Source organism: Staurois parvus, unplaced genomic scaffold (genome assembly GCF_062004578.1).
Source record: "Staurois parvus isolate SC_StPar_1 unplaced genomic scaffold, SC_StPar_1.0 ptg000086l, whole genome shotgun sequence".
In the NCBI taxonomy this organism is placed as follows: domain Eukaryota; kingdom Metazoa; phylum Chordata; class Amphibia; order Anura; family Ranidae; genus Staurois; species Staurois parvus.
Window position 1 is genome coordinate 865,156 of NW_028317882.1, and position 26,640 is coordinate 891,795.

At 44.9% G+C, this 26,640-nt stretch overlaps 1 protein-coding gene across 1 annotated transcript in view; it reads right to left on the reverse strand.

Annotated features, from left to right (window-relative positions):
* Positions 1–19,166, reverse strand: part of IDUA (alpha-L-iduronidase) — a 200,776-nt gene extending 181,610 nt beyond the window's left edge. Inside the window, exons 1-2 of the mRNA XM_089669962.1 lie at positions 18,932–19,166; positions 8,560–8,700 (exon numbers count right to left, since the gene is read on the reverse strand). Of these exons, the coding sequence (XP_089526088.1) occupies positions 8,560–8,700; positions 18,932–19,062 (272 nt within the window). The 5' untranslated portion in view covers positions 19,063–19,166. The remainder of the gene's footprint in view (positions 1–8,559; positions 8,701–18,931) is intronic.
* Positions 19,167–26,640: the final 7,474 nt, after the last annotated feature.

A 26,640-nucleotide genomic window follows, 5' to 3' on the forward strand; every position in this document is an offset into this window, starting at 1 on the left:
TATCTAAAATACATTATTACAAGAGTATTGAATATATGAATAATATAGACATCTAACCAAGATGTGCACAGATTTAAAGTGCAGAGGCACAACTGGGAGACAGTTTTTACACTTGTGTAGATTTACCAAAATGGAGCACTCAGAATCTGAGCGGCTGTGCATCACAGCCAATCAGCTTCAAACCTCAGCTTGTTCAATGAAGCTTTGACAATAAAACCTGGAAGCTGATTGGTTTCTAAACAGCAGTTGCAGAACATTTTGCACTCTCCAGCTTTAGTAAAAAAACCCCACTACAACTGGAAGTGTCCAAACAAGGACCTTCAGGGCAAGATTACCAGCTAATATTTTAATCAAAGCTGAAAGTTTAAAAAGAATGAAAACAACTTTTGGGATTACACTAAGAAGCTATAGCGAACATTAAATTTTAGGTATTGGGTTTACATCTGCTTTAAGGAGAACTCTGGTCAGGGCGAAAAACCTGTATCCTGGTACTGAATTACATTAATTGAATCTTGGTAGGTTTATATCCAAATTAAACTACCAACTGCCATTTTTGCTAACGCACCAGTATAAGGTTCCTTCATTTGAAAAATAAGTGACAGTTATCTTAAGCGGAGTCCAATAAGATTAGATCATTTCAGTCACATGGATGAAAATAAAGATCTTTACCCATTTTGAATGGAGTCTAATAGATCTAAAATCAAAATATAGAAAAAGTAAATAGATATTCTTTTAAAGATTCTTTTAAATTATTTACCACAGAATTTTGTACATTTATTTTTGTACACAGAGGTTAATTTATATTGTGAATAAAATGGACACACTGATTTATGTGTATTTTATGCTTATCCTCTGCTTAGATTTGTTTGGGCATTCAGTTCCTTTTTTTACTGTAAGCGTTATGTACATTTTGGATGTATTTAATACTGTCTGCATAAAAACTCTTTGAACTAAATTTTGCCATGCAGAATGTAGGTTACATTTCCAAAAAACACAGCATGCAAAAATTTCTTCCACTGCCTTTCAATGTATCTGAATCTGTATCATGGATTTTGAAAAGTACATGCTTCTGCTTAAACAGGAGAACACACAGAAATACAAGAATGTACACTTCATATCCTTGTCACAAATAAAATACTTTATTTTACTATTTATATTTCAATGTCATTTATTTAAAAAGATTTTTATATAATCAGAGATAACAGTTGAACAAAAGTCGTGACATAGTAAACAGTCTCAATGCGATAAAGAGAACATGGGTTGAACAGAAAACTTTAGAGGCAATGCTTAACCCCTGCCCAAAAGCAGAGTACATCACTTACACATGGTCAGAAACACCAAAAATAAAAGGGTGCTTAGTAATGCGCATCAGGTGGCCGAAGACCGGAGCATCCTAGAGTGAGATGAAAGCAAACCCAATCTAAAAAAAATTCACAGCAATAATGTATCAAAATGTAGAGGACTAACCAGGGGCGGACTGACAACTCATGGGGCCCCCGGGCAACAGCAAACCATGGGGCCCCCGGGCAACAGCAAATCATGGGGCCCCTGTGTCCTTGCCCACACTCAAGCCACACCAAAAAAAGCCTATGAAAGGTACCAGGGGCATCTCATGGGGCCCCATACTGACCCCGGGCCCTCGGGCAGTGCCCGAGTGGCTAAATGGTCAGTCCGCCCCTGGATGGGGGTGTGGGGTGGGAGAAATGGAATATAAATGATTGGAAAGCAATTGAAGGAATCTATGTTTAAAATGCCTGTCTCATTATTTCTAAGACAACCAGGAACACGTTTCACTAAAAATTGAAATAGCTGGAATCAGGCAAGTTAGGGAAGGGAGGTCTCCAATTTCACTGCAACAAGGTTGTGTTACTGTTGAGCAGGTGACATTTCAAATTGAGACCAGGAAAGACCAATAATCACATAGAAAAGGCTCTCTACCTGGAAAAAGAAGGGAAAGGGTGGGGTGGGGGCAGTACAATGATCTGACTTGCCTAGGCCAGTGTTTTTCAACCTTTTTTGTGCAAAGGCACACTTTTTTCATGAAAAAAATCACGAGGCACACCACCATTAGAAAATGTTAAAAAAATTTACCTCTGTGCCTATATTGACTATATATAAAGTAATTCTCTTGAATAGGAATCAAACACAAAGAAATTATTTTATAATTACTTTATTATGAAATAATAAAGTATTTTATAATTGGACCCGGGGGCCGGACCAAGAGTAGATGAATGATGTGTATGTGTCATCCATAGTAAGTATAGTAATATTCCCCCATAGTAAGCATAGTAATTAATCCCCCATATAGTAATTCATCCTCCATATAGTAATTCATCCCCCATAGTAATTCATCCCTCATATAGTATTTCATCCCCCCATATAGTATTTCATCCCCCCATATAGTATTTCATCCCCCCATATAGTATTTCATCCCTCATATAGTAATTCATCCCTCATATAGTATTTCATCCCTCATATAGTATTTCATCCCTCATATAGTATTTCATCCCCCATATAGTATTTCATCCCCCCATATAGTATTTCATCCCCTCATATAGTATTTCATCCCTCATATAGTATTTCATCCCCCCATATAGTATTTCATCCCTCATACAGTAATTCATCCCTCATATAGTAATTCATCCCCCATATAGTATTTCATCCCTCATATAGTATTTCATCCCCCCATATAGTATTTCATCCCTCATATAGTAATTCATCCCCCCATATAGTATTTCATCCCCCCATATAGTATTTCATCCCCCCATATAGTATTTCATCCCTCATATAGTAATTCATCCCTGATATAGTAATTCATCCCCCATATAGTATTTCATCCCCCCATATAGTATTTCATCCCTCATAAAGTAATTCATCCCTCATATAGTATTTCATCCCCCACAGTACTATTCCCCCCCCCCTTCTAGTAAGCCAAGTCCCCCGTGTCAATTCACTTACCTTTTGCGTTCCTCTCGCTGTCTTCCCGCGCCGTTCGGGTCTTCAGGGCGGACTGTGAGAGGAGCCTAGCTCCCCTCCCCTCACGTTCGGCACGCTGCCCCGCCTACACACATCCTGACAGCCACATCCGCAAGCCGGATTAAAAGGTCCGCGCGGACTTTTGGGGCTGCCAACCGAGAGGAGGCAGGGGAGCGGCCGACCGAGAGGAGGGAGGGGAGCAGGCGCCCGGCACACAGAAGAGCCGCATTAGACTGGGTAAAGAGCCGCATGTGGCTCGCGAGCCGCGGCTTGCCGACCACTGAATCATTAGATTCTAATGATTGGTCTATTTGTGAGCCGAAGCCACATGTTACAGATGAAATTGGAATTTTTCCCACGGCACACCAGACAATATCTCACGGCACACTAGTGTGCCGCGGCACAGTGGTTGAAAAACGCTGGCCTAGGCTACAAGACCAAGCCTTTTCTGGCACTTTTTGTTTACATGTAACAATCAGACATTTTTGCTAGAAAATTACTTAGAACCCCCAAACAATACATATTTTTTTAAAGCAGAGGCCCTAGAGAATAAAATTGGTGGGTTTTGAATTTTTTAATGTCATACAATATTTGCGCAGCAGTTTTTCAAAAATTATTTTTTTTTAAATACACTTTTATGAATGTTAATGCAAAAAACACAATACATAACCCAATTTTTCAGTAAAATATAAAAGATGATGTTACACTGAGTAAATAAATACCAAATATGTCACAAATTGTGTCCACCCGTGCAACGCGACAAACGTCGTAAATATTACTATCCATTGGCAACAATTTAAAAGATTTTACAGGTTACCCCTTCGGATTTACAGAGGAGATCTGGTGCAAGAATTGCTGCCCATGGTTGATTACTGGCGATGGGATGGGAGGTCCCGTTAAAGCTGTGGAATGCAGTGGAATGGGGGGGGGGTAGTCCCCTCCCACTGCTTGCAATAGTAATCAAGTGGCTAGCAGCTCCAATTGCTATTACAAGAGAGTTGACCATCGGTTCTAAAAACCAGTACCAGTAGAACGGCTCAAACTCCAGCAACATGTGGGAAAGTCGCTGTAACCAGGGGTGGACTGACCATTTGGAAACTTGGGTACTGCCCGAGAGCCCGGGGTCAGTAGGGGGCCCCATGAGATGCCCCTGGTACGTTTTTCATAGGCTTTTTTGAGTTTGGGCAAGGACACAGGGGCCCCATGATGCCCTATTGCCCGGGGGCCCCATGAGTTGTCAGTCCGCCCCTGGCTGTAACTGAAGTAGATAAACTTTCTACTAAACATATTATAGGTTTTTACTTTTATACAACTTGTATAAAATTGGTTGAGATCGGTTGTACTTAAAGCAATGACTATTATTTATACTGTGTTTTTCACCTTTGTGCCTGTCAATTCAAGTAGATAGCAAAATCAATAGTCATTATACAGATAAATATTATGCCAAGATACAGACTTCTGGCAACAAAACAATGATGCAGTGCAACCCTTAATAGGTTATATCTTGTAGAGTAAAAGGCAAATAGGGGTCCTGTCATAAGCATAGGATTTGTTATAAATACCAGACTAATGGTTTGTTACTGGCCACCATTCTCATAGCCTAACTTTAGATCATCTACATCAGGGGCCCTCAAACTGCGGCCCGCCGAGGACAATTATCCGGCCCGCCGGCAGGGGCGTATTTTTCCCGCAAGGAGAAGACACTAAGTACAGGGGCGGGCAGGGGGCTGCTGTATCTTACCTGGCTCCGGTCCCAGTCCCACGACGATCCAGTCCAGGAAGTGCTGCTCCTTCATTCACTCCGGCCACTCCCTCACTCGATGTTGCTGCTCGGCTCCGCCTCCTCACCGGTGATTGTGCACCAGAACTGTAGCTCAGGAAAGGCACACAGGCGGCCAATCACCTGCGAGGAGGTGGAGCCGAGCGCCCCCCGCGAACATCGAGTGAGGGAGAGGCCGGAGTGAAGAAGGACAGCTGACAGGTAAGTGTGCCGTGCAGATGGTGCTGCTGCAACCAGGTATGCTGGCTGCAGCAGCACCATGCTGGAACAGGGGTCAGCAAGTTAAGTGTCATTGGTGTCAGTGGGAGGAATAGTGCCCCATCATTGGTGTCACTGATACTAATGATGGGGCATTATTCCTCCCACTGACACCAACGATGGGGCACTATTCCACCCCCCACTGACACCAACGATGGAACACTATTCCTTCCCCCCCGACACCAACGATGGAACACTATTCCTTCCCCCACTGACACCAATGATGGGGTACTATTCCACCCACTGACACCAATGTTGGGACACTATCCCCCCCCCACCGACACCAATGACGGGACACTATCCCCCCCCCACTGACACCAATGACGGGACACTATCCCCCCCCCCCCCACTGACACCAATGAAGTACTATTCCTCCCACTGACACCAAAGATGGGACACTATTCCTCCCACTGACACCAATGACGGGGCACTATCCCCCCCCAACTGACAGCAATGACGGGGCACTATTCTCCCCCCCCCCACACTGACACCAACGATGGGGCACTATCCCCCCCCCCACTGACACCAACGATGGGGCACTATTCCTCCCCCCACTGACACTAATGATGGGGCACTATTCCCCCCACTGACACTAATGATGGGGCACTATTCCTCCCACTGACATCAATGATGGGGCACTATTCCTCCCACTGACACCAATGATGGGGCACTATTCCTCCCACTGACACTAATGATGGGGCACTATTCCTCCCACTGACACCAATGATGGGGCATGATTCTTCCCACTGACACCAATGGTGGGGCACGATTCCTCCCACTGACACCAATGATGGGGCATTATTCCTCCCACTGACACCAATGATGGGGCACTATTTCGCTCCATAAGACACACTTGGGGGGAAATGTCTGTGCGTCTTATGAAACGGCCGGCCCAGTATTCCCGCCGCCGTTGTATGTCCGCAGTCTGGTCATCTCCTGTACTGTGTCCACATTTGTTCATAGTTTTTTTTTTTTTTTCAACTAGTCCGGTCCTCCAACGGTCTGAGGCACAGTGAACTGGCCCCCTGTTTAAAACGTTTGAGGACCCCTGGTCTACATAATAAGAGTGTATGCATAGATAGATGACATTAGACATTTATGGCTTAGACACAGGGGTTGATTTACTAAAGCTGGAGAGTGCAAAATCTGGTGCAACTCTGCATAGAAACCAATCAGCTTCCAGGTTTTATTGTCAAAGCCTAATTGAACAAGCTGAAGTTAGAAGCAGAATGCGTACCATGCACAGATGCACCAGATTTTGCACTCTCCAGTTTTTGTAAATCAGCTCCATTTTGTGTTGCGCATCTAATAATAATAGCCGAAAACACAGTGAGGGAAATTTATCAGAACTGGAGCACACAGAATCTGAAGCAGCTCTGCATGGCAACTAATCAGCTTCTATCTTCAGCTTGTTCAGTAAAAGTAGAAGTAAATGCAAACATTTTTATTCAATTTTGGATTAAGTTGAATACATTCACTTCCTGTCGCAAACACACAACAGGAATGACAGAAAATCCCTTCAAATTGAGGGAATCCCTGGCTGTCACCAGAACTAGTGTCTCTATTAAAAAATTTCCTATCTATTCTTGTTCTGCTGACCACCCAAAATTTTGGATTTTCTTTCACTGATTCGTTGATAATGGTAAACAGGACAAACAGAGGCTGAATCTCTCCAACAGAGGCACAAACAACAATTAAAACCCACTAGGTGTTCTAATCCCTCTCCACTCTGTAAAAAAAATAAAAAAAGTTTTGCCTTTAGTTATACTTTAACTGCTTACCGCCCCAGCCATTGTTAACCACTGGCCTACTGGGCACTTCTACCCCCTTCCTGCCCAGGTCAATTTTCAGCTTTCAGTGCTGTCGAACGTTGAATGACATTTGCGTGGTCATGCAATACTATACCCATATGACATTTTTAACATGAATAGAGCTTTCTTTTGGTGGTATTTAATTGCTGCTGTGTGTTTTATTTTTTGCGCCAGAAAAAAAAAAAAAAAAGAGCAAAAAATGTGAAAAACAAAAATTTTTTTTCTTTGTTTCTATTATACAATTTTGCAAACGGGTAATTTTTCTCCTTCACTGATGTGCGTTGATAAAGCTGTACTGATAGGCAGCACTGATGGGCACTGATAGGGGGCACTGATATGCAGCACTGATGGGCAGCACTGCTAGGCACTGACTGGTGGCACTCCTGGGCACTGACTGGCAGCACTGCTGGGGGACACTGCTGGGTGGCACTGATCATCAGTGCCAATCTGTTCTCTGACAAATGCCAGTTATCGGCAATACTTTCCTCATGCTGTGAAAGCATGAGGAAAGTTCAGCCAATAACTGGCAACTGTATTTACCCGGGGATCTGCTGTGTCATTGCACACAGCTGATCATGTGGTAAAAGGCTGCTGTGATTGTCCTTTCACCACATCACGTGATCAGCTGTGTCCATAGGACACAGACATCACAGATATCGCCGGGTGCTCTCCCCCAAGGATTTTCAGTCTTTTTTTGTTTATTTAGAAAAAAAAATAAAAACCCAGTGGTGACAAAATACCACCAAAAGAAAGCTCAATTCATGTGGAAAAAATGCTAAAAATTCCATTTGGGTACAGTGTTGCATGACTGCGCAATTGTCATTCAAAGTGCGACAGTGCTGACAGCTGAAAATTGGCCTGGGCAGGAAGGGGGTTGAAGTGCATGGTATTGAAGTGGAATCCTAGTGTATACCTAACTCCCCCCTCCTATGCTGACTAACCTGTGTAAAAAAGATGTATATACTTATCTATCTTCAGCCCAATCCAGTCCAGTCACGTGATCTTCCCTGTGTAAGTCAGCGGCGGATGCAGGGGAGAGAAGGGAGCACTCAACAATGGCTGGTAATGCCTGGGAGCGGTCAGATAAACCTTGGGGTCCTATGGCCCATCAGTTGTCAGTGCTCCCTCCTCTCCCCTGCATCTTCTTGACACAGGTTAGTCAGCATAGGAGTTAGGATTAGGGAAGGGGTAGGTAGGTTTAAGATGAAATTCCACTTTAACCGCTTGGTGCTGACGTAACACAAATATGCGGCCTCACAGACCTGGGCTTTTTTTCCGTGGGGCCACATATTTGCGTACCTGCCTTTGTGCATAAAGACTGTGGTGTCACTGAGAGCCCCAGGTCCCATTCTAACAATCAGGATTCGGGACTCCCAATTCCAGGTCACATGATCGCTGTGATAGGCTATCACAGTGATCAGTCACTGTGAAGCCTGCCCCCTTGTTTTTTTTTCTCTGAATGGAGGAGAGAGATACATTGTATCTCTCTCTCTCCTTGCATAGAGGAAAAAAAAACAACTGTTTGTAAACTGGCTGCTCCAGTTTATATCTCCCCCGCCTTGTGCATTTTTTAAAAACTTTATTAAGCTATACATTAGCTTTTTCTAACAAAAGTGAACAAAGCATAACAACATATCCATTTTGTGTACTGTATGTTTCAAGACAAATGCATGCCAGAGCAAAAAACAAAACAAAACAATTATTTGGCAGAAAACTATAAACCTATTCACTTACTTAAGTGTAATTAGGTCCAGTAACCAGTGCATTCTGACTTGCTTGATGCCACCATGAGGGACTGAAGATATATATGCAAGGTTCAGTCTTTGGTCTTTTCCCAAAAAATATGTTTCTGAATTATTATGTGGTAAAGGAGGGCTGGAAAAAAAAGCACAATTACATAACATTATTTGTAAGTAAACCAAAACAATGGCCTCTTATTTCCTTCAATTTTGAGTGATAAATATATTATTGTTTTATAGGTGTACTGTACTATCTGCAAACTTCCTGTGTTATCTGAAAAAGCCTATGTAGCCCTGCCAGTTCTAATCTTTGGACTAGAAGTTAGTTATTGCCTAGGCTTTGGAACAGAAGAAAGTGAGCAGTCTGCTCTCTCTGTCATTCACAGAGCACTAAGTTAAGCTTCTGCTGTGAGAGTGGACTGCGCATGCGTGGTTAGGCATACTGCATTCTTATAGCCGAGTGCTCATTCATATAGGTTTGTGGCCACGCATCCAAAAATCAACATCCTGCTATCTAGGCAGGATGGAGAGGGGAAGCCCATGGTAGAAGCAGCTTAAAAGGAAGGAATATTTTTAATAAGAGAGGTTCATGTACACTTAAAGCAAAGATGCAGTTCTGCTGTCACAAACTGTGAGCAGGCAGGCTCTTTATTGCAGAAGAGACATGCAATATCTCTTCTGTAATAAAATACACCTACCAGCCTGCTAGCAGCATTCTCTGGCATGTAGACTGAGCTCAACTTACATCACCAGCATGTCCCCTACATCCCCGTATGAATGACTCCTGCCATGTGCCATTTTGTGTTGTCTAATGAAGACATCTGAAGACAGGCACCCAAAAGAATATGTCGGTACTGGCGAGGGATGTGGACCATTGCAGGAAAGGTAACTTTAGTTCCGGTTTAAAGCTGAAACGCATATGGGTGAACTAACCCTTTAAAGTCAATAGAGGTGGGGTGATAAGCAGGACAGTGATGCAGAACTATCTTGTCAGGGCCATTACCCTTCAGAGTATTTACCCCCCTTCCTGACCAGGCCATTTTTTGCGATACGGCCCTGCATTACTTTAACTGACAATTGCACAGTCATGCAAAGCTGTACATAAAAGAAATGTATGTCTCCAAGATCCTCTCTGATGCCCGCCTCACCACCTGCCCCCTCGACCCTATCCCCTCACAATTCCTACGACCTCCCTCCCCCTCCATCCTATGCTCCCTCACCCACATCTTTAATCTCTCCCTCTCCTCCGGCACTTTCCCCTCCCCACTGAAGCATGCACACATCACCCCCATACTTAAAAAGCCCTCCCTGGACCCCAATGACCCGAACAACCTCAGACCCATCTCCCTGCTCCCACTTACATCTAAACTCCTCGAGCGCCTCGTCTACACCCGCCTATGCTCTCACCTCAACGACAACAACCTCCTCGATCCCCTACAGTCTGGCTTCCGTCCCCTACACGCCACCGAAACCGCCTTACTCAAACTCTCCAACGACCTTCTAACCGCCAAAGCTAATGGCCACTATTCAGTGCTCCTACTCCTTGACCTCTCTGCAGCCTTCGACACAGTTGACCACCCCCTCCTCCTCAAAATACTACACTCCCTCGGCCTCAGAGATTCTGCTCTCTCCTGGCTCTCATCCTACCTGTCACAACGCTCTTTCAGCGTTACCTATAATGCTACCACCTCCCCCTCACTCCCCCTCTCTGTTGGGGTCCCTCAAGGCTCTGTCCTTGGGCCCCTTCTCTTCTCCATCTACACCTCCTCCCTTGGCCAACTCATACACTCTCACGGCTTCAACTACCACCTCTATGCCGACGACACACAAATCTATCTCTCAACTCCCCACCTCACCCCCTCGGTCTCTGCCCGAATCACACACCTACTGAGCGACATATCAGATTGGATGTCGCTCCACTTCCTTAAACTGAATCTCTCCAAAACCGAGTTTCTTGTCTTCCCCCCAGCCCGAACCCCACCCCCCATTGACTTCTCCATCACATCCAACAACGCCAATATCAAACCCGCCCTGCAGGCCAGAGTACTTGGTGTCATTCTGGACTCCAACCTATCCTTCCAGCCCCAAGTCCAATCTTTAACAAACTCGTGCAGACTCCACCTCCGCAACATCGCCAAAATACGCACGTTCCTAACCCCAGAAACCAGTAAACAGCTCATCCACTCCCTCATAATATCACGATTCGACTACTGCAACTCCCTCCTCACTGGCCTGCCTCGCCGCTGGCTATCCCCGCTTCAGTCGATCCTGAATACGGCTGCCAGACTCATTCACCTTTCCAACCGCTCCGTTTCCGCCACCCCTCTCTGCCAATCCCTCCACTGGCTTCCGATTGCGCAACGGATCAAATTTAAAATCCTAACACTGACGTACAAAGCTGTCCACCATACTGCCCCGAACTACATCACCGACCTAAAATCCAAGTACCGCCCAGCACGCACACTCCGCTCCTCACAAGACCTCCTTCTCTCTAGTTCCCTGGTCTCCTCCTCCCATGCCTGCCTCCAGGACTTCTCCAGGGTGTCACCCATCCTCTGGAACTCCCTTCCCCAACCCATCAGATTATCACCTACTCTCCTCTCCTTTAGGCGCACCCTGAAAACCAATCTCTTCAGGGAAGCCTACCCCCTGCTAACTTGCTGACCTCCTCCACTCTTCCTACCACTCCATCCCCCACAGCTATCTCCTCCTGTACCACTATCCCGTCCCTTCTAGATTGTAAGCTCGAAAGAGCAGGGCCCTCGATCCCCTCATGTTTTGCATTGTATTGGTATTGTTCTGTCACATGTTCTGTCCCCCTTTGTAATGTACAGCGCTGAATGAACTATCGGCACTTTATAAATACTGTATAATAATAATAATAATAATAATGTATGTCATTTTTTTCCCACAAATAAAGCTTTCTTTCTATGGTATTCGACCACCTCTGCGGTTTTTATTTTTTGCACTATAAACAAAAAAAAAAAAAAAAGACAGCCAATTTGAAAGAAAACCCTATATTTCTGATTTTTGCTATAAAACATATCCAATAAAAAATTTTAATCAAATTTCTTCATAAATTTAGACCAAAATGTATTCTGCTTCATGTATTTGCTAAAAAAAAAAATTGGTTTACGTGAAAGTTATAGCATCTACAAATGGCGGTATATATACTGGATGTATTTTTTTTATACTAGTAATGGCGGCGATCAGCAACTTATAGCAGGACTACAGTAGGCATTCTGACACTGGGGGGAACTGACTAACTGGCACTGACATCCCCAGTGACATTGACACAGTGATCAGTGCTAATAAAAGGCACTGAACGTGTACTAATGACACTGGGCAGGAAGGGGTTAACATCTGAGGCGATCAAAGGGTTAACTGTGTGCGTTTTACTGTGTGCTGTGTTTTACTAGGGAAACATGCTGCTTTGTATCTCTCTGCTGTGCAGAGAGATACAAACTAGCATGTCCATGCTGACAGGTGAGAGACCTGTGTTGTTTACACACAGGCCTGTCCTGTCAGCTTTACCTGACAATCGCCGAGTACTGGCCAGGAATCGCTGGCTGGGACCGGTGATTGATATCCCTAGCCGCCAATAGCGGCACAGGTAGTGCAGCGCGCAAGCACTTGTGCCCTCTACCCAGAATTGCAAATCACATATATATACACACGTGATTTTGCGCAGCCCTGCCACCCTATAGCAGTACTTCTGCTATAGGGCAACGGGAAAGTGGTTAAAGTATATGCAAACCATCACCTTGGAAAAGAACTTATTCAGTTTAAACTATAAATGAAGGGCAAAACATTTATGTAGATATAACAAAAATGATAAGCTTTTTTTCGTCCTTTTTTATAAGTGAGCATATACCCTCTGTTCTCAGCTGCATAAAGAGCTCAGGAAGGAGACACAACAGCACACTAGAGGGGGGGGCGTGTCAGCACAAGTGTGATCATGGGATTAGCACCAAGGACAGCCAGAAAACTGACCATGCTGTGCTCCCATGTCTAGTGAAGTCAGTTTTTAAAAGGAAAGCAGAGGAACACCAGGGATTTCACACAAATGAAGCAATACAAAGAGGACAGGATATTCCATACAAGTACATGGTACAGCAGGCCCATATCAGAAATAGGAAATGTTTGGTTTATCTCAGGAACAGGAACAAAAGCAATTTTAACCACCTCCCATCCGGTCATTGTATATAAACGGCCAGACGGTGGCAGTGCAAGGGCGGGTAGCCATTTATAAACGGCCCCTCCGCCCCCTGCTTGTTAGCGCTCCCTGGGAGCACACAGCACCATGATCTGGTGATTGGGACCTCTGTGCGAGGTCCCGATCATATGATCACTGATTGGCCAATCAAAGATCACATGCAGAGTAGTAAGCATGATATCACTTCTGACATCATTACTTACTACTTTTGAAATCTGTGAATAATCACAGAGGTCACATGGTACAAGGCTATTCACAACAGCCTTGTACCATGTGACAAGCTGTGACCAATCACAGCTCACACAGTAGTTCTCAATGGCTGCAAGAATGCAGCCAGAGAGAAGGAGAAATGATTGCTTTTACAGCCTTTATGAGTGTAAAAGCAATCAGTGTAAAAAGAAAAAAAAAAATCTTCAGCACCCCCCACAAGTAGTACATGGTGACACTTTACTGCTAGGGTGACAGTATGTAAAAAAAATAAACTAAATAAATAATAATATAAAAAAAATTCAAATGTAAAAAAAAAGCTTAAAAATTATAATTTTTGGTTATAAACTAATTTTTTTTTTACTAAACAGATAACAGAAAATAAATTTTGGCCAAGATTTATGATGAAATATTATTTGCAAAGTTTTATAAGAAAAACACTTTTTTTTTACATTTTGGGACTTTTTCATTTACATAGCAAAAAAATTAAAAATCCCAACGGTGAATAATTACCACCAAAACAAAGCTTTATCTGTCTAAAAAAAAATGCTAAAAAATTCAAAAGGGTACAGTGTTGCATGACCGCACAATTGTCATTCAAAGTGTGATAGCACTGAAAGCTGAAAATTGGCCTGGACAGGAAGGGGGTAAAAGTGTCCGGACTTGAAGTGGTTAAACGATCTTCTAACCTCTTCAATGTTCCTCTCCTCCAACACAAACAGTGCCTGGTAGGCAAACATCTGCTAGACCACAACAGACATGAGAATGTACCAGATCAAGCCAAAAATAGCCAGATTGGAGAATGGCATAACATTTCTGTGATTTGCTTTAAAGTAAAAAAAATTGGCAAGGTAGATAATTGTGTGCAACTGATCACTTACTGATGTGCAGTTCCTTTATCTTTTAACCCTTGTCTATGTTCTTGTTGTGCTGAAGGCATGCCTGTTGTCCCGAGGGGCGGACTGACAACTCATGGGGCCCCCAGACAATAAGGGATCATGGGGCCCCTGTGTCCTTGCCCAAACTCAAAAAATCCTATGAAAAAGGTACCAGGGGCATCTCATGGGGCCCCCTACTGACCCCGGGCCCTTGGGCAATGCCCGAGTTTCCAAATGGTCAGCCCCCCCCGGCTGCCCCTGGATTCCTGTATCATAGTGGCTCATTTCTCTTGCAACTTTGCAGTATCCTATTGAGCCACCATTGCATGCAGGGACTAGACTTATGTCTCCCTACACCATGCATATCAATACAAACACACTTTACAACAGCCTAGGATGGCAAGGCACTCCCCCTGCCTTCTCCAAACTAACAGACTGACTGGAGAATGCATTGTGCATTGTTCATTGTTAAGGGCTCATGTACACTGCAGCTGATAAACTGACGTTCAGGAACTTTTCTGTGTTTTTTTCAGCAGCCCCTGAACTCTCCCTAATGTTTTCCTTTGTGTCCATGTTCACATAGTCACTTACTGTCGTTTACAGGCAGTTGAGTTTACAGTTGGTTTTTGATCGCAGCAAAATTGCGTTCAGGAGTAGATTTTACCAGCATTTCAAAAGCTAAACACTTGTAAACGTGTGTAGACACAGTTAACCGCATTTATAAGCGTTTGCATTTAGAAGTGTTTGACTGGTCCATATCCAGGGCATCCGAGTATGCTGTAGGATACCGCATAGCATTTTATAAAAAAAACCATTTGAATCCACTAAAGAAGGCTACTAAAATACTGCATGATTTTATCAAGTCACGCAAAATTTTAGTAGTGAAAAGCATGCATCATGTTTCAGCTGTCAGTTGGGTTCCCACTGACAGCTGAATGTAAAAGAAAGAATTGCCGGAAATTATAAAATAATTTTAAAAAAAGGTGTGGGGTCCCCCCCCTCCCATCCATACCAAGCCCTTTGGGTCTGGTATGGATTTTGTAGGGAGGCCTGTTTTGTAGGTAGAAAAAAACAGCATATCCCCGCTGTCAGTAGAGAGATCTGTGTTTTTTGCAAACACTAGCTCTGATGATCAGCAGGTTCCAGCTGTGAATCATTGGCTGGGACCCACTGATCAGCATGTCAGGGAGCACCCCCCTATCCAGAACATTTTTGAGTTACTACAAGGACAGGAATAGAGGAAAAATCCTCACACGTGGACCCTTGTTCTCAAGACACCTGCCCATGAGGTGATTTCCCTCACGCTGGAAAGATGTCATCTTTCTGTTGAGTCTACAGGACAGCAAGTGTAGGAAATCTTCCTAATGAGACATAGCAAAAAAAAAAGAAAGAAAAAAACAGCAGATTAACCCTCCCTACAATATCCAATGAAAAAAAAAAAAGTTTTGGCTTTAGATATACTTTAACATAGGGCAGTGATGGCGAACCTTTTTGAGCCTGAGTGCCCAAACTGCAACCCAAAACCAACTTATTTCTTTCAAAGTGCCAACATTGCAATGAAACCTGAATATCGAGCTTTTGGTTTAGAAAAAACAACTCGTACAGTAGTGCAAACTAATTAACAGTACAGGGATGACCAGAGACTGCGGACACGGTACAGGGATGACCAGAGACTGCGGACACGGTACAGGGATGACCAGAGACTGCGGACACGGTACAGGGATGACCAGAGACTGCGGACACGGTACAGGGATGACCAGAGACTGCGGACACGGTACAGGGATGACCAGAGACTGCGGACACGGTACAGGGATGACCAGAGACTGCGGACACGGTACAGGGATGACCAGAGACTGCGGACACGGTACAGGGATGACCAGAGACTGCGGACACGGTACAGGGATGACCAGAGACTGCGGACACGGTACAGGAGATGACCAGAGACTGCGGACACGGTACAGGAGATGACCAGAGACTGCGGACACGGTACAGGAGATGACCAGAGACTGCGGACACGGTACAGGAGATGACCAGAGACTGCGGACACGGTACAGGAGATGACCAGAGACTGCGGACACGGTACAGGAGATGACCAGAGACTGCGGACACGGTACAGGAGATGACCAGAGACTGCGGACACGGTACAGGAGATGACCAGAGACTGCGGACACGGTACAGGAGATGACCAGAGACTGCGGACACGGTACAGGAGATGACCAGAGACTGCGGACACGGTACAGGGATGACCAGAGACTGCGGACACGGTACAGGAGATGACCAGAGACTGCGGACACGGTACAGGGATGACCAGAGACTGCGGACACGGTACAGGGATGACCAGAGACTGCGGACACGGTACAGGGATGACCAGAGACTGCGGACACGGTACAGGGATGACCAGAGACTGCGGACACAGTACAGGAGATGACCAGAGACTGCAGACACAGTACAGGAGATGACCAGAGACTGCGGACAGTACAGGGGATGACCAGAGACTGCGGACAGTACAGGGATGACCAGAGACTGCGGACACAGTACAGGGATGACCAGAGACTGCGGACAGTACAGGGATGACCAGAGACTGCGGACAGTACAGGAGATGACCAGAGACTGCGGAAAGCACAGGGATGACCAGAGACTGCGGACAGTACAGATGACTGCTGACCTTTGGGGAGGGAGGGGGAGCGGGTACCTGAATTTGACAGGTACCCGCTCTTACTTCCGCAGAGTTTTTTTTTTATCTTACCTGTTCCTTTATCCAGCCGCGCGCTGTCTTCCCGGCTTCTGTAGTGTGGGCGCTCGTCGGACAGCCGGATGCCCAGTGCGCATGCGCGAGAAGCGCTGCGCTTTGTGATTGGTCCGGCGGCTTCTGGGATCTGTCATGTGTCCCAGGTACCGCCTTACCATTCACAAAGAGCACTGCTTCTTGCGCATGCGCACTTGGGACCCGGCTGTCACACACACTACAGAAGCCGGGAAGACAGCGCGCCGCTGGATAGAGGGACAGGTACGGTCCCACTACAGAGCTGAGCGGCCGGCCCGGTATTCTGACACGGCGGCGGTGGAAATACCGGACCGGCCGCTCTATATTCGCTCCATAAGACGCACTGACATTTTCCCCCCTTTTTTGGGGGAAAAAAAGTGCGTCTTATGGAGCGAAAAATACAGTATTCTCCTGGCGTGCCCACAGATAAGGCTCGGCGTGCCGGCTGTGGCACGCGTGCCACGGGTTTCGCCATCACTGACATAGGGCATAGGGAACATCAGTTGTGTAAGGGATTCCTATTATCCGTACATAAAATCATCAGTGCCAGCCATCTTATTGCTACTCACCTTTTCACCCCACCTTAAAGCGATTCTGAAGGTTCATTTTTCTTTGGAAAATAACAAACATGCTATACTTATCTGCTGTATGCAGTGGTTTTGCACAGAGCAGACTGGATCCTCCTCTTCTTGGGTCCCCCGTGGGCTCTCCTGGCTCCTCCTGTCTGTTGGGTGTCCCCACAGTCCATTCACGCATGGAGCCATGCCTTAGCCCCGCCCCATCTATCCCCTCATTGGCTGACTGGTTGTCATTGACAGCAGCAGGAGCCAATGGCTCCCGCTTGCTGTCTCAGCCAATGAGGAGGCAGAGACCTGAGATAGCCAAGGCTGTCATTCACATCACTGGATCACGATGAGGCTCAGGTAAGTATTGAGGGAGGCTCTTGCACTACATAGTTGAAAGTAAATCTAAAGCAAATTGGGCAGAAATTGGACAGAAAATTGTATAGTGTATGGCCAGCCTAAGCCATTTTTTTCTGCACAAATGTAAAAAAGTACATTTGTAGCATGTTATGTCACATTATGCAAAAAACAAAGTTAACTTTTAAGATTAACCACTTCCCGACCACCCTATAGCAGAATTATGCAGTACTGCTCCTGCGTATCACAGGAAAGCAGTTCGTTCTACACTCCTGTGGCCCATTTTCAGCTGATGTCACCGTTCCAAGCTGTGAAAAGCTGTGAATCCAACCATATGGTCGGGATCCATCCAGGAGCCTGGAAAAGCACCTGGCTCAGCCTCTCAGTGATCTGCTCCTGCCCCTTCCACAGCCCAGTGCTCCTGTAAGTGGCAGGGAGAACTGAGAGATCAGCAATATCTGATCACTCAGTTCTCATCCTTAGAGCCATTGGGAGACAGCTGAAGCATCAGATTGATGCTGCATCCATCTAGGTAAGTATGATTGCAAAAAAAAAACAAAACACATACCTATCTTTTAATGATGTTTGAGCAAAGACTATACTCAACCAGTTGTTTCTCTGGCCATAATGGTCAGGGTTTGACAGCTCTGAACCCTGAAATGCTCAGCGCTGAGTGCTTATGCTACCAAGGGAAGATCAACAAACAGATGTTCACTGTTCTCCCACCACTTTTCATCCTGACACCAGCCATGATGGTCAGGGTTTGACAGCTCTGAACCCTGAAATGCTCTGAGCTGAGTGCTTATACTACCAAGGGAAGATCAACAAACAGATGTTCACTGATCTCCCACCACTTTTCATCCTGACACCAACCATGATGGTCTTGGCACACAGTTGGGACAGGTGAGCTTGGGACACACAGCTTGGAGAGGGGGAGGGGGTGTCAGATGGGGGGAGTGGCACCCTCACACAGATGTAGGGGAGATCTGGTGGCTTTACAGCTCTTCTGTATACAAATGGGCATTGTATATGTGCAGCCATAGGGAGGGCAATGCCTCAGCCACTTATGATTTGCACAGTACAATGACAGCTTCCTGGCAGGATCACTCAGGAGGGTTCGGACTAGGATCCAGACATGCCTGCGCTTATCCCTAATGGCAACCAATCAGCATCTAGCTTTCAGTTTCAAAGCTTAACTGAAGAAGCTGAAAATGGAAGCTGATTGGTTAGCATACACAGCTACTGCAGATTCTGTCTGCATATACACTATATTGATCCTTATTATTACATGTTATTATAATATCATCTACCCACATAGAGTAGAATTAGAAGAGTGTTAGAACATCAGGTTTAAAATTTACCAAAATTCCAATGAGACTTACCAAAATCCTGTGCTTTTCCAGAAATGCTTCAACGGTTTTCTATCTTTAGTTGGGTCTATGCTAATAACATAACTTCCGAGCACTACGCCTGGAAGCAGGCCAGCTGCTAGAAGAATAGTCAGTGCTCCCATATCCTATGACAGACACCAGTTTCCTCATTAAAATGTAACAAGCGAGGCAATCTTGTCACAACAAAACTTCCCCATGCCTCATCTGCTGTGTACACTGCTTTCAAACTAATCCACTTCCTATGTTATTCAGTGAGGGGGGTGCATGAGCACAGCTTGAGGAATACACCAATCACAAGGCAGAAAGGAAATACATTCCCCCTGTGAAATCAGTGGTTTCTTCCAAACCTGCTCATGCTGCAGTTTTGTCAGAGAAAGCTGCTTGGTAGTTATTCAAAGTAAAATATTTGAGGTTATATAGTAATAGAAGTAAAATACGAACTGAAAACAAAGGTAATAAAGACCTACGGTGAGATACTGCACAGATACTTGTAGCACCAGGAAATTCACAACAGATACACACAGTTTGCATGCAATCACATAGATTTAATAACCACTAGTTTTCACTTTTTCTGTTATTAATTTTATTATTATACAGGATTTATATAGCGCCAACAGTTTGCGCAGCGCTTTACAAAATGAAGGTAGACATTACAGTTACAATACAATTTGGTACAAAAAAAAAATAGGGCCCTGCTAGTTAGAGCTTACAATCTAGGAGGAAGGGTTGAGTGATACAAAAGGTAATAGTTGTGGGGGGATGAGCTGATGGACGAAATAAATGGCAGTTTACTAGGTAGAAGCAGGATAGACTTCATTAACCCCTTCACACCTAAGGGTAAAACAAATCTAAATGCCTAAGCACAATTCTGCAACGTTGACATGTGTTAGTAAAACCGTACATATCATCACAACTACTTTCTACATCCAGGTGGATTATATATTGATTTGTTCAGGACAAATTGGGCTTTCATTTGGTGGTAAATAGTAATGGATATCGCCTGATTTTTTTTTTTTTATTATCAAAAGGAAAACTGGTCCAAAATAGTAAAAAAAATATTTTTTTTTTATTTAGCTGTGTGTTTCTTGTTACGACCATAACCTACCAGCAAAGAACAACCCAAAATAAATTCTCCAGCTCTTGACGATCACAGTGATACCATAATATGTGTATGTTATTTGTTGTTTGTACCCGTAGTACAGCCCAGAAACAATAGTGCGCATTTTGTTTTTGTCTTTTTTTTTATCTAAAACACACTGACACTGACACTGACATTAACACTAACTGACACTGATACCAATTTTTTTTAAATCATGACATTTGACCCTGACCTTGACCTAAACACTAACCCTGGCACTGAACTAGATCAAACCTTGATCTAGGTATTTTTCTTTATTTTTTATTTTATTTTTTAATATTTATTTATTTATCTTTTTTTTTTTTTTCCCTCTATGCCAGGAATTAGAGAGATACAATGTTTCTCTCTTCTCCATTCATAGTGAGACAAAAAAAACAAGGGGGCCGGGCTGCACAGTGACTGATTATTATTTTATTATTATACAGTATTTATAATGCGCCAACAGTTCGCTCAGCGCTGTACATTACAAAGGGAGACAGAACATGTGACAGAACAATACCAATACAATGTGATACACGAGAGGTTCAAGGGCCCTGCTCCTTCGAGCTTACAATCTAGGAGGGAGGAGATAGTGGTACAGGAGGAGATAGCTGTGGGGGATGAAGTGGTAGGAGGAGTGGAGGAGGTCGGCAATTAGCAGGGGGTGGGGTGGCTTCCCTGAAGAGGTGGGTTTTCAGGGTGCGCCTAAAGGAGAGGAGAGTAGGTGATAATCTGATGGGTTGGGGCAGGGAGTTCCAGAGGATGGGGGAAGTCCTGGAGACCGGCATGGGAGGAGGAGACCAGGGAACTAGAGAGAAGGAGGTCTTGAGTGTGCCTGTTGGGTGGTACTTGGATATTAGGTCGGTGATGTAATTTGGGGCAGTATGATGGACAGCTTTGTACGTCAGTGTTAGGATTTTGAATTTGATCCGTTGTGCAATCGGAAGCCAGTGGAGGGATTGGCAGAGGGGGGTGGCGGTAACAGAGCGGTTGGTAAGGTGAATGAGTCTGGCTGCCGTATTCAGGATCGACTGAAGCGGGGATAGCCTGTGGCGAGGCAGGCCAGTGAGGAGGCAGTTGCAGTAGTCCAGTCGTGATATGATGAGGGAGTGGATGAACTGTTTAGTGGTTTCTGGGGTTAGGAACATGCAGATTTTGGCGATGTTGCGGAAGTGGAGTCTGCATGAGTTTGTTAGTGATTGGACTTGGGGCTGGAACGATAGGTTGGGGTCCAGAATGACACCAAGTACTCTGGCCTGCGGGGCGGGCCTGATAGTGGCATTGTTGGACATGATGGAGAAGTCAATGGGGGGTGGTGTGCGGGCTGGGGGGAAGACTAGGAGCTCGGTTTTGGAGAGGTTTAGTTTAAGGAAGTGAAGCAACATCCAGTCTGATATGTCGTTTAGTAGGTTTGTGATTCGGGCGGAGACTAAGGGGGTGAGGTGAGGGGTTGAGAGATAGATTTGTGTGTCGTCGGCATAGAGGTGGTAGTTGAAGCCGTGAGAGTGTATGAGTTGGCCAAGGGAGGAGGTGTAGATGGAGAAGAGAAGGGGCCTGAGGACAGAGCCTTGAGGGACCCCAACAGAGAGGGAGAGTCAGGGGGAGGTGGTAGCGTTATAGGTAACACTGAAGGAGCGTTGTGATGGGTAGGACAAGAGCCAGGAGAGAGTGGAATCTCTGAGGCCGAGGGAATGTAGTTTTTTGAGGAGGAGGGGGTGGTCGACTGTGTCGAAGGCCGCGGAGAGGTCAAGGAGTAGGAGCACTGAATAGTGGCCATTAGCTTTGGCGGTTAGAAGGTCATTGGAGAGTTTGAGTAAGGCAGTTTCGGTGGAGTGTAGGGGACGGAAGCCAGGCTTTAGGGGATCGAGGAGGTTGTTGTCGTTGAGGTGAGAGCTTAGGCGATTGCAGACTAAGCGCTCGAGGAGTTTGGATGTGAATGGGAGCAGGGAGATGGGTCTGAGGTTGTTCGGATCATTGGGGTTCAGGGAGGGCTTTTTAAGTATGGGAGTGATGGGAGTGATGTGCGCATGCTTCAGAGGGGAGGGGAATGCACCGGAAGAGAGGGAGAGATTAAAGATGTGGGTGCGGGCGCGTAGGATGGAGGGGGAGGGAGGTCGTAGGAGTTGTGAGGGGATAGGGTCGAGGGGGCAGGTGGTGAGGCGGGCATCAGAGAAGACCTTGGTGACCTCCTCGATGGTAGCCAATCAGAGGCTATCACAGCGATCATGTGACCCGGGACCGGAAGTCCCGCGCCCCGATTGTTGGGACCCGGTGTTCTCAGTGACACCGCGGTCTCAGTGCTCTGGAGCGCGCCGAGCGCACAAACACAGGTAAGCAAATATGCAGCCCCATTGAAAAAAGCCCAGTTCTGTGAGGCCGCATATTTGTGTGCCGTCGACGGGAAGAGGTTAAAGAGGTTTTCAGGGATCGTCTAAAGGTGGATAGATTAGGAGACAGCCGGACAGATTGGGGTAGGGAGTTCCATAGGATGGGAGAAGCTCGGGAGAAGTCCTGGAGGTGAGCATGGGAGGGAGTAACACAGGAACTATTATATAAAGTATGTTTTCAAGCATAGCACAAAACAACAACAAAAAATTCTGGGACAGTGCAAACCCCCCTTGAAATGACCTTTTTTTGGAAAATAGACACCCCAAGGTGAACTGATCTTTTATCACAGGTTTTTTGGAAATGATAAAGCAAGCCAGTATTGAGAGAGTTAAAGCAGTATAAAAACCAAAAAGCAAACACTTTTTAACTTGCAGCTGACCAAGTCTTAAGCCTGGTTCACACCTATGCAGTTTGCATTTTGTCCATTTTGTAGTGCTTGCTTTTTTTTTATGCAAGTTTTTTACGCGCTTTTTGATGCGTTTTGCCGGGGGGGCATATTCTGAAACCACAGTCTGCTTTGAAATCTTTGCATGGCAGATACCTTGCTTATGCAGTATAACCACCTTGTATCTTTTTATTGTGCTCAGGCTTGATCGATAGACAGATAGATGGATAGACAGACAGACAGACAGATAGATAGATACAGGGGTGGACTGACCATTTGGAAACTCGGGCACAGGGGCGGACTGACAACTCATGGGGCCCATTTAATTTACACATATTGGGATTTTTTTTTTAGCAAAGACATGGAGCAGAATATATTTTGGCCTAAATTTATGCCGAAATTTGATTTTTAAAATTTTTTACTGGAAATGTTTAATAGCAAAAAATCAAAAATATTGTTTTTTTCTCAAAATTGTCGGTCTTTTTTTTGATATATAATAAAATATATAAAAAACATACAGACGATCAAATACCACCAAAAGAAAGCTCTATTCTTGGGTAAAGCATTGCATGACCATGCAATTGTAAGTTAAAATAACGCAGAGCTGTAACTGCAAAAATGGCCTGGTCAAGAAGGGGGAGGTAAATCCTCAGGAGGACAAATGGTTAAAAGAGAAGTAGGGTTTTTTTTCCTATTTATACTTACCTAGGTGGATGTAGCATAGGTTCGATGCTGCATCTCTCCCCCATCGCTGGTCACTGACTTCTCCTCAGTCACCACTGTCTACTCAGCCACCCAAGCACTCACTGGAGTGCTGGGCTGTGGAAGGGGAGGAAGTGGCTGGCTCAGGCTCTCAGCACTTCACTGACAGGCTTAGCCAGGTGCCGCTTCCAGACTCTGGGGTGGATACCGACTTTGAAGTCGGGATCTTTCCCCAGCCTCGACCCGCTGACGTCAGCCGACAGCTGAAAACAGGTCACAGGGGTGCAGAACGAAGTGTAATCCTGTGATCCACAGCTTTGGCTGTTCTTCACTTGCCTTCCAGGCACTTTTACCCATTGCAACCCATGCAACATTGTACCCAAACAAAATTGTTATAGTTTTTTTGATACAGAGCTTTCTTTTGGTGGTTTTTAACCACTTGCCTACCAGGCACTTATATCCCTTTCCTGCCCAGGCCAATTTTCAGTTTTCAGTGCTGTCACACTTTGAGTGACAATTGCATGGTCATCCAACACTGTACCCATATGAAATTTTTTAATTTTTTTTAATATAAATACACCCTGTTCCAAATTATTATGCAAATTCTATTTAAGTGTCACAAAGATTAAATATTTTGTTTTTCAGTGTAACTCATGGATGGCATTGTGTGTCAGGGCTCTTTTGATCCCTGAAAACAATCTCGGACACCTGTGATAATTAGATTGGCAGGTGAGCCCAATTTAAGGAAAAACTACTAAAGGAGGGTGTTCCACATTATTAAGCAGAGCACCATTTTCAAGCAATATGGGGAAGAAAAATGATCTTTCTGCTGCCGAAAAGAGTGAAATAGTTCAATGCCTTGGACGAGGTATGAAAACATTAGATATTTCACGAAAACTTAAGCGTGATCATCGCACTATTAAGAGATTTGTGGCTGATTCAGAGCACAGACGGGTTCGCGCAGATAAAGGCACATTGAGGGAGATTTCTGCCAGATCCATGCATCGGATCAAGAGAGCAGCTGCTAAAATACCATTACATAGCAGCAAACAGATATTTGAAGCTGCTGGTGCCTCTGGAGTCCTACGGACATCAAGGTGTAGAGTCCTCCAGAGTCTTGCAACTGTGCATAAACCTTCTATTCGGCCACCAATAACCAATGCTCACAAGCAGAAACGGCTGCATTGGGCAGAAAAATACATGAAGACTCATTTTCAAACAGTCCTGTTCACTGATGAGTGCCGTGCAACCCTGGATGGTCCAGATGGATGGAGTAGTGGATGGTTGTTGGACGGCCACCCTGTTCCAACAAGGCTGTGACGTCAGGCGGTGGTAGAGTCATGTTTTGGGCCGGAATCATGGGAACAGAGCTGGTCGGCCCCTTTAGGGTCCCCGAAGGTGTAAAGATGACCTCTGCAAAGTATGTGGAGTTTATGACTGACTGCTTTCTACCCTGGTACAGAAGGAAGAACTATGCTTTCCGTAATAAAATCATCTTCATGCATGACAATGTACCATCTCATGCTGCAAAGAATACCTCTGCATCAATAGCTGCTATGGGGATAAAAGGAGAGAAAGTCATGGTGTGGCCTCCATCCTCCCCTGACCTCAATCCTATTGAGAACCTTTGGAGCATCCTCAAGCAAAAGATCTATGAGGGTGGGAGGCAGTTTACATCCAAACAGCAGCTCTGGGAGGCTATTCTGACATCTTGCAAACAAATTCAAGCAGAAACTGTCCAAAAACTCACAGGTTCCATGGATGCAAGACTTGTGAAGCTGCTATCAAATAAGGGGTCCTATGTTACAATGTAACGTGACCTGTTAAAATGTTTAAAAAGTTAAAATGTTGTTAAAAGTTTGATTGAAATAGCTTTTGATTTCAGTAAATATGCTGCAAACACAACAAATGACAATTTTCAGTTCTTTACAACCTATAAAGTGTTTTGAAACTTACTGTGCGTAATAATTTGGAACAGTGCATTGTAAGTTTTTTATGTTTAAAAAAAATACTGTTATCATTAGGAGGTTTGTTCAATATAATTTGAATTGTACTCTTAATAGTTGATAACATGAGAATTATGCTGACTGTTATTTACATCAATTATTTAGGTAAATGAGAAAAATATAATTTGCATAATAATTTGGAACAGGGTGTGGAGCTTTCTTTTGGTGGTATGTACTCACTGCTGGGTGTTTTATTTTTTGCGCTATAAACAAAAAAAAGAGCAAAAATTTAGAAAAAAAAAATTTTTTTCTTTGTTTCTATTATAAAATTTTGCAAACAGGTAATTTTTCTCCTTTGCTGATGTGCGTTGATGAGGCTGCACTGATAAGCAGCACTGATGGGCAGCACTGACGGGCACTGATGGGCACCGATAGGCAGCACTGATGAGGTGGCAGTGACAGGCGGAACTGATGAGCTGGCACTGATATGCAACAATGATGGGCACTGATAGGCGGCACTGATGGGCACTGATAGGAGGCACTGATAGGCGGCACTGATGAGCTGGCATTGCTATGCAATAATGATGGGCACTGATGGGTGGCACTGACTGACGACACTGATTGGTGGCACTGATGGGCAGCACTGATGGGTGGCACTGATGGGCAGCACTTATGGGTGGCACTGCTGGGCACTGATGGGTGGCACTGCTGGGCACTGGTGGACACAGGTTGGTGGCACTGCTGGGCACAGGTGGGTGGCACTGCTGGGCACTTGTGGGTGGCACTGCTGGGCACAGATGGGCAGCACTGGTGGGTGGCACTGCTGGGCACTGATCATAAGGGCAATGATCATCAGTGCCATGGTGATCGGTGCTGATCCCTCCTCTGACAATTGCCGGTTATTGGCAGTACTTTCCTCGTGCCGCCATCATCATCCTCTTCTTCTTCTTCTTCATCATCCTCTTCTTCTTCTTCATCATCATCCTCATCTTCTTCTTCTTCTTCTTCATCATCGTCATCCTCATCCTCTTCTTCTTCTTCATCATCCTCATCTTCTTCTTTTTCTTCATCATCCTCTTCTTCTTCTTCTTCTTCTTCATCATCATCATCATCCTCTTCTTCTTCTTCTTCATCTTCATCATCCTCTTCTTCTTCTTCATCT